The 9,025-nt window shown below is 65.3% G+C and overlaps 1 protein-coding gene across 1 annotated transcript in view; it reads right to left on the bottom strand.

The window, feature by feature from the left end:
• Positions 1–3,702, bottom strand: part of HRH3 (histamine receptor H3) — an 8,259-nt gene extending 4,557 nt beyond the window's left edge. The window contains exons 1-4 of the mRNA XM_049650378.1: positions 3,267–3,702; positions 1,230–1,318; positions 641–713; positions 15–236 (exon numbers count right to left, since the gene is read on the bottom strand). Coding sequence (XP_049506335.1) covers positions 15–236; positions 641–713; positions 1,230–1,318; positions 3,267–3,702 — 820 coding nt within the window. The remainder of the gene's footprint in view (positions 1–14; positions 237–640; positions 714–1,229; positions 1,319–3,266) is intronic.
• Positions 3,703–9,025: the final 5,323 nt, after the last annotated feature.

Below are 9,025 nucleotides of genomic sequence, written 5' to 3'. Positions count from 1 at the left end.
TTTCAGGTCCCCACAATCCAGCACCACGGACAGCGCCGCGTGCCCGCCGGGCCGCCGGAGCCCCAGCCAGGAGCGCTCGGCGGCTGGCGGAGAGCCCGGCCCGAGCAGGCGGGCGCCGGGGCGGGGGGCGCGCCTGCTGCCAGCCGGCCCGCGCGCACAGGAGCCGGTACCTGCGCCGCCGGGCTCCCCGGCGACCCTGGCGGGCCCTCGTCGGGAGTCGGGACGATTGTGGGGACCTGAAATGCAGGGAGAGGTGCAACTGCTCCTGCGCCCAGGGGAACTTGCCCCGCGGGACCCCTCCTCCTGTCATGCTTCAGGCAGGCGGGTCTCAGGGGAAGGAACGTCCCAAGGAGAAAGGAGGGGGAGGGGTCTCCGAGAGCAGGGGCCCCGACCAGGGGTCCGCTCCAGCCCCCATATGCGTGGGACTCTGGGCAGAGCCCAGCGCAGGGTCTAGGGTGACCTGCAAGGCGCAGACGGTTGTGGAGTTACATAAGGGAAGATGGGGGGCCAGTGGGCCCAGCCGGGAAGGGAGCACACCCCCCCGGGGCTCCGGCGGCCCCAGGTTGAGCAGGGAGAGGCCAGAGGTTCAGAGCCTGGCCATGGCCCCCTCCCCCTGCTGACAGCAGAGTGAGGCGGTCACCGCTGCAGGGACAGGCGAGGTCACTGCGCTTAGGGCGCAGCCAAGGCAGCAGCTGCCGCGGCTGCGTTAGCGCCTGCAGGAGGGGGGGGGTGGGAGGAGAGGCGGCGGGAAGGAGCACCCCCTCCCCCCCAGACACACATGCTCAGATAGACAGGGTCAAGGACAGATTCGGCAGGAGACACAGCGAGACAGACAGATGCGCCCACACTCAGACACACAGACACCCACAGACCAAGGAAACAGCCACCCAGCGTCAGGCTGGGGACCCACGAACGGCAGTTAGACACACACACAGCAGACAGCAGACAGCCAGGGAACAGCGCCCGAGGGAGAGAAAAGCAGCGACTCTCTCTGCTCTGTCTCCAGCGGCGCGCATCTGCGGAAGCCTCCAGGAGGACAGAAATGGGCGAGTCTGCATGTGGGGGGTGGGGGCAGCGAGGCTGGGGGGAGGGGCTGCTGTCCCGCCGGCACACACAGGCGCTCCCACACTTACCGTAGCTTCCTCAGCACGCGGGGACCGTCTCTTGCCCTAGCCCCAAGAGACACTTCAGAAACTTTGGGAAGTGGAGGAGGCTAGGCTCCCTCTAACCCTTCCTCGGAGCTGGCTGTGCAGCAGGAGACCCCGGACCTTCGCCCCAGGGGGCCCACTGTTCCGTGGCCTCTCGTGGCCGGCCCGTGCTGGAGGAGGAGGGCGGGGCTCCAGCTCCTGCTCCCAGAAGCCCTCTCTGAGCACCTGGCTATACTCCCCTCCACCAGCGAGCCCTGTTCCTCTTGCAGGCTCCCCGGCTTCTCCTCACCGTACCCCAGTGTGCCTGGTGGGCAGGGCTTTGCCAGGACCAGGCAGCTAGTTGGTGGTGAGGCGAGCCACGCAGAGAGTTTCTGGAGCAGCAGAGAGCCGCTGGACCCCATCACTGCCATCCCCCAAGTTGTCCTGCACCTTTGGTCCTGGGTCGGGACTCTGCGCCCCACGCTCTGTCTGCCAGCAGCTCCCTGCTGAGCGGGTCCCCCAGGCCCTGCTCTTTTCCAGTCGCCCAAGGCTGGCCTTGGCCGGATGGTGCTGTGTGGGTGCCCTTCACCCCTGGCCTTGGGAGATGGAGTTTGATGGGGGACTGGAGGGGGGCTTTGGCTCTCTCTCACTAGCTGGGAGCCCCATTTCCAGCCTCGGTGTCCCCCCTGGGATGAGGACTACGTGTTGCTTACTGTATGGGATGGAGGGACAAGTCAAGGGGAAGTCTGTGTAGAGGGCAGCAACTCTGAAGTCTCGGTGAAGCTGGCCGTGGTTGTCCTTGTGGCTATCAATATTCTGGAGCCTTCCCTGGCAGTCTTTGTCCCCACAGCAGCTGGAGGGGTCATGGACTCAGTTAGACCCTGGCACTGGGGGGCCAGCTATATGGCTCAAAGGAGTCATGTGTTTTCCTGAGGTGGAGATGGCCTCTGTAAGTTGAGGCCATCAGGAGAGGGAGGGCCAGGGCTGACCCACAAGTTTGAGGGTGACCATGGCCAAGACTGGTGAGCACCTCCTCCTGGCATTTACATGCATGACCTCATTAACTCCCATTTGCCCTCAAAGGTGGATAGGACCGAAGGTCCCTGTGCAGAGTGGGAAAGCCACCTGCCCAAGGTCACACGAGGCCAGAGGCCCCTCATTTAACGGCCACACTCTTGGCCCGGCTCTGACATCAAGGCCCTTGAGGCCAGTTTTGACCTTGGTTGGACAGAAGCCTGATGTCCGCTGGGCTGGGCCCAACTGGGCCAAGGCAATTTGGGGTGAATGAGGCAGGTCCTCATATGGCTGTGCGCAGGACACCTTGCCCTGGGGGTTCTGTCCCAAGAAGTGAGTATCCAGGTCTCTGGATGGCATGGACCCTCCAAGACCCTGGGACAGTCGGGTTGATGGTTGGGGGACAGGAGCAGGGCCCTACTCTGGCTCACCGAGACCCTCGCAGAGTGGCTCGTGCCCCAGTTTCTCCATTTGGTGTGCCAAACGTCCAGTCTCATAAAGGGGCCGTAGAGCAAGCACCCCATTCACACAAACTCCAGCCAGAATCTCCTGCAAACCCCTCACAGAGGAGATCATTCACCCACCGACGGATCGATGGGTTCGTTCATTCATCCATGCAACAAGGTTTTCCTGAGCACCTACTACATATCAGGCATCGCGCCAAGTTCTCCTAACGGAGGGAGGCCGGCATAAGGCCGTGACTGAGTAAATGCCTCTGTCCGACGGTTGCAGGAAATGAAGCAAAGCAGGGGACAGACGGTGTCAGGGCACAGGCCTGGGGTGGCCACGGCGTGTGCCACTCAGCTCTCCTTTCAGGACAGTGGGGCACAGGGGTCTCTGCTGCTGAACTGGAGCTGAGGCGACTCCCAGCCCCTGGTGGCAGGTGCCGCGTGAGTCAGAACACGGCCCAGGTGACAACATCCGTGGGTTCAGGGGCAGGGTCCAAAGCCTGCGGGGCTGGTCCGGGGGCCTGACCCGTCAGGTCAGAGGTGGGGACAAGGACTCTGGGCTGGGGCCGTGTGGATGGACGTGTGACTATGGGCCCCGGTGTTCCCCGGGAATGGCGTGATGGCACAGAGCGGTCACACCAGGGGCCACGCGTGAGCCAGGAGCACGGGCTCCCACCTGCCCGGGACGACCTGGCTACCGCCTCCTCTGAACGTCCGACCCGCCGGCCACAGAGACCAAACGCCGAGTCCCCAAAATGGCACATTCTTCTGGAGAACAAATCGCCACCTGGTGGCGAATTGGATACGTTGGGCCCCTTCCACACTGGCTGGTCTTCACACACGGGCTCGGGTGTGGGCGCGGCACCGTGACCCAGGGCCTCATGGAAGCCTGACCCGAGGACAGGGAAACCCATGCCGGGCGGCGCCCTGTCAGGGCCCATCAGCGTGGAGTCCGCCGCCTGCTCGGCCTGCCGCACCAGCTGGACTGGGTCGCTTCGCAGGACGCAGACGGGGACAGCCTTCCAAGGCACCACAGCAGGGCAATGGCCGAGAGGGCGGGCGCCGCCCCACGGGACCCAGCGGAACGAACCTGTCTGTACGCGGCACTGCATGCCCGGCGGGAGGAGAACGAACGACCGGACGCCGTGGCCCACGGAGGAATTTTACCCCCGCCCCTGGGGCTCTGCAGGGTCACAGGCCCCCTCCCACAGGCACACTGGCACCCGGACACACGGGCAAGGGCCTGGTGAACTCAGCCTCGACTGCCTCCCCGGCATTTCGAGCCCCTTGGGCCCAGACAGGAGGAGCAGTCAGGGCTCCATCAGCAGGAGGGGTGGGGCTGCTGAGACCTAAAGCGGCCGTGGGGAGACGTATGGAGTGCAGGGCCCTCCTGGCACCGTGGGGCCCCCGTGTGACTATCACGTGCGTGGACAGTGCAGCTGTCCCAGCCTGAGAAGGCACAGCAACCAGGGACTCAGACCCTCAGGGGTGAGGGTGTGGGTCACCCTCCCAGGCAGGCTCCCAAGACCTGCAGAGTGACATCGAGGTGGGATGAGGCTGGCCGGGTAGGCTGGACGGTGGAGGAGGGAGGGGCTGAGCCCCAGCTGAGCCCCGAGACCGGCCGTAGCAAAGGGGCTCGCCCGCCATCCCTGTCCTCCAATTGTCCCCCCAGGAGAGAGGCTGGGGCAGCCCCGGGGGGGGCCCCACGTGCAGGGGACAGCACCTGCAGCACTCAGAGGGGCTCAGCTGTCCCTCCCACCGAGGACTGAGGAGGGAGGGGGCAGCCCGGTTGGTGTCTGGAGGGAGGGGGAACTGCGGGAGCAGAGGACCAGGACGTGGGAGCGTGTGTCTGTGGCTGGGGCACAGAGCAAGGGGACGGCGTGGGAGAGGGCAGACGTGCTGCCTGGAGGGGGAGGCCCCGCAGGGCTGCGGGCTGTGCCGGGCCCCCCTCCTCGGTGCACAGAGTCTGGCGGGGTGGAGGGCAGAGGCCCAGGGCCGGGGGAGGTGCCCCCGGTGAGGGTGATGCGGCCCCGCCCTGCATGGCAGTGCGGGCGGAAGACCTGGCCGGATTCTGGGTGTCTTTTGAAGCTGACCCGTGAGGCGTGTGACACAAAGGCAGAGGTCAAGGCTGACTTCAGGCTTTGGGTTCAAGTGGCTCGGAGGAGGGTGTGGCACCGGTGGGCAGGGAACATGCAGGAGGGGCAGACTGGGGCCAATGGGGTGCCTGAGATTCAACTGCCCGTTGGACGTTCTGGAACAGACGTCGACAAGCCCCCAGGGCCCAGCCCCAGCTCTGGGATCAGAAGCCGGGCCCCGCGGCAGCCCGCCCCCCTCCTCCTGGGTCCTGGGTTAGAGGAGCTCCGCGCTGGAGAAACAAAGTTGGGTGTCGCCCGTGTCAGACCAGCAGGCCGCCGTCCCTTGCGTCCTACGCTGTCACCGGGCTCTGCCATTAGCCACCCGCGTTGTGCTGGAAAAACCTTTCTCCTTCAACCAACCGCGTGCCCGCGGCTGTTCCCGCAGCGCGCTGCCCTGCCGCGTGGGACGTGCCCACTAATGAGGAATAATGGAGGCGTGGAACTGCCCAGGCCCAGCTGCGGGGCGATTGTCCTGCTGGTGACGGCCCCGGCACATTTGCCAGAGCACTCGTCAGGCCTCTGGGTCCAGCACCGTGACACTTCTTCAGAGGAACCACTGCTGTTTGCTTTCTCTCTTTCTGCAGGAGCTCATTTGAATACGGGAATGCAGAGTTTTCTTTTTTTGTTCCTTGTCTTTTTTTTTTTTTTTTTTTTTTCTCTTGGTGACATTCTGAGCCAGCTCCTGGTGCGTCCTGATGAGTTCAGGGTCCGGGTGTGACCAGAATGGCTCTGGACGCCACCAATTTGGAATAAAAGCTGGGTCTGATTTCCCTGCCTTTAGGGACAGAGCTGAATTGGGCCCAGGGCCCAGGTGGCAGGAAGGAGAGAGGGGACGGGAGGACCAGGGATATAGTGGCTGTAGTGTGGCTGCAAATGACAAAACCGACTCGATACCCCTAAGGGAGGGGGTACTGATTGTGGCCTGTGGCTGAAAGGTCCAGGGGGTAGGTTTCAGACACGGCTGTATCCAGGAGCTCAAAGAACAGCAGCTTCTTGCCATCTGTCTTTTCCCTGTATTCACCATTCCCAGCAGGGGATGTGTCCCTGAGATCGCTGCCTACGGCTGGGCTGCCCTCCTGTGCTCTCATTCACTCCCCGGGAGGAAGGAGGGGCTGCCAACAGAAACCCAGAATTAGCGCCACTGGCCTGGCTCAGACCTAATCCTGGTGGCTGGCAGCCGTGCCTGAGCTTGCGGCAGCGTGGGCTGACATCCTTAGAACCCCACCCCTGTGGAGGGTAGAGGAAGGATGGAGGGGGAAGGGCGGTAGGGGGGAAGCCGAGGTTGCCCCCCGCACCCGCCATGGGGTGGGGGGTCCCGTGGGGGGCCCCTGGCCCTTCCCCCAGCACGGCCTTCGTCGGCAGGGCCCAGGGAGCCCGGGCACGCTCCTGGGGGTGGGCCTGGGCCCCGAGAGCTCGGTGGGAGGCCCCTGGGACAAAGCCCCTGGGTGGGGGTCCCTGGGGGCAGCTGGGACTGCGAGACGGCCTTCTTCCCGAGCGTCCGCTGCGAGCACGGGGCACAGAGGGAGAAGAGCGTGCAGGGGCGTGAGGGGCGAGGGCGGCTCTGTCCCACGGCAGGCCCGGCAGACCGCAAAGAGCCCGGGCAGGGCGGCTCTGGAGGCCGCCTCGGGCCCGCCCGGCGGGAAGGAAGCCCGCAGCCCTTCCTGGCCTACTTCTTGCTTGCCGGGAGCCGGTGCTGCAGGCTCGGAGGCTGGGTCAGCCCGGCCCACAGCCCGGTCGGCGGGCCCCAGGAAAGCTCACACCCCACTTCAGCCCCTCCCGCCTCGTCCCTGCTGGAGAGACCCCCTCCGGGGCCTTGGTCTCCACTGGGGGGAACGAGAGGCCGAGGGCAGAGGCTGAGGCTGCCAAGAGCACGGTGAGTGTGGAGAGGGAGTCGGCACCTGACTTGGGTCTGAAATGTCCTCACCTTGGGTTCTTTCCCCCAAGGGTGGGGCGGGGCGCAGTTATCAAACACAAAAGAAGGGTAATCTCTGGTGGGCTCCCCGGAAGAGGCGCAGCCTGGGAGAGGTGTGGTCTGAGGGGCATGGGGACAGCTGCCTGGGGGAGGGGCGGGGACAGCTGAGGGGCCAGAGGGGTAACAAATGCCCTTCTCTGAGGAAAGAGGCAGCTGTACCTCCAGAAAGTCCCTCTGCAAGACCCAGGCTCTCTCTCTGGTTGTGCCCACCCCCCGGCTGGCTGGCGAGTACTCCCTGAGTGAACGAGGCCTGTTTTTTAATTTTTTTAATGTTTATTTTTGAGAGAGACGGACAGAACGGTAGCAGGGGAGGGGCAGAGAGAAAAGGAGACACAGAATCGGAAGCAGGCTCCGGGCTCCGAGCTGTCAGCACAGAGCCCGACACGGGGCTCGAACCCACAAACCGTGAGATCACGACCTGAGCCGAAGTCAGACGCTCAGCCGACTGAGCCCCCAGTCGCCCCAGAATGGGGCGTGTTTTATCTGTGCAGCTTCCCCCCGTGGGCAAAGCCTGGACGCTCCATGGAGAAAACTGAGAACTCTGCTCTCATCCGCTGTGTCTCCTCCAGGGCCCTGGGTCAGGCTGCGTGGGGGCTGTCGCGGGGCCTGGTGAGAGGCTGGAGGGCTCTGAACCTGAATCCGGCTTGTGGGGGATGGGACCCGGCCATCCCCAAGAGTATTTGGTTGGGTGACCCAGCCCTGCCACAGGTCACCTGGGCCTGGGGACCTGGGCTGAGCATACTCCGCGGTTCCCCAGCCGCCACTGCTCTGGGGCCTTCGGACCGACCAGAGCTCCCTCTTTCCTGTAAATGTCAAAACTTGGGGGGTCGTCAGCCCGGACAGAGGTGGGGACAGGCCACGCTGACCCGGGGCCCAGTCCCAGGGCTTGTGGCAGTGGGCTAGTGGGGAGGGGTGGGCCTGCGTGAGCGGGGGGCGGTGCCCAGGGTCCTGTCCCACGCTGAAAGCCGCGCTCCGGCCCCAACACTCCCTGCCCTGAGCCGCTCCTTTGTCTGGACTCCTGGCTGGCAGCTGGCCAGTTGCTGCCTGCCCTTGGAGGCCCTGCCCTGACCGGAGCGTGTTTCTGCTCGGTGCCCTCTGCCCAGCAGCAGCACGGCCACAGCGCCTTAGCTCCCTGGTGCGTCATCCGGGGCTGACCTTCCCCTCCCTTCGATGTGCCTGTCCCCCACTGGGCCCCTCCTATGATGATCAGGCGGGGTGGGCCTGGTGACCGCAGTCCATTTGCAGACCCCCAGGCCTGGGGTTTGAGGCTGGGCAGGGGCCACGTGCTCCGCACACGGGCCGACAGTGCCCTTGCCCCTGGACGGCACCATTGAGGTCAGCACGGTACAGGTAGAGGAGTCTGTCGAGGGTAGGGGACGGGGTGACCTCTGGGCTGGGCACACCGGGGGCTGTCCTGGGACATTGATTGCTGTGTGCAGGCCACTCCCCCTGACTGGCTGCTGCCCTGCTCTGCTCCAGGGGTGAGGCCGAGAGGTCAACGGTCCCCATCTCGGGCCTCGGGCCTCGTGAGGGCCCCCAAGGCCGAGCCCTGGCCCTGGAGCCTGAAGCCTGGCTGAACTTCTGTTCCTACCCCCACACCTGACCCATCACCTTCCCCCACGGGTCCCCGTGCCCCCCTCCCCACCCCGAAGCCCTCATCTTGCCTATGCGGGTGCTGGGCCCCGAGGGTGCAAGCACGCGTGAGCCCGGTCCCAGCCCCCAGCACACCAGCGTCACCCTCAGCCCCGGGCCCCGCTTCCCCCCTGAGGTGGCTGGGCTTCAGGGGGGCCCCACGGGGCCTGCACGCGGGGCCCGCACCGCCCGGAGCTGCCTCCTGCAGGAGGAGACGGGGCCCGGCCCTGGCGAGGCGCCTCTGTGTGCTCTGGGAACCCCGGGGCTCAGGGGGGCTCCTTGTGGGGCCTGTGTCTGTCAGGAAGATAGCCAGCGAGCCAACTGCGGTGCTGGGGGCGCTGGACCCAATAACAGCAATGTCCCTTCAGTGCCGGGGCGCCGGACCCAATAAGGGAGATGTCCCCAAGTCCTTGAGGGAGATTGCTTCCAACAGCGGCGTGACCCAGGCTACAGCAGAAAGAGGCCGGCTCAGCTTTGACTGAGGACAATGAAGTCCCAGTGCCCAGACCCAGACCAGAGACTTGCCTTCTGCAGGGACACACGGGTCACCTGGGTTCTCCCCAGGGCCCTGGGGGAAGGGCTGCTTCTTACCCAGGGAGATGCCCTGCCCTCTCCGCCAGCCCCTGCCCTCTCCCCATGCTCCTGCCCTCTCCCCTATATGCCTGCCCATTCCACAGTCCCTGCCCTCTCCCCCAT

This window comes from Panthera uncia (assembly GCF_023721935.1).
Source record: "Panthera uncia isolate 11264 chromosome A3 unlocalized genomic scaffold, Puncia_PCG_1.0 HiC_scaffold_11, whole genome shotgun sequence".
NCBI lineage: Eukaryota > Metazoa > Chordata > Mammalia > Carnivora > Felidae > Panthera > Panthera uncia.
This window is presented reverse-complemented; position numbering and strand designations above follow the sequence as displayed.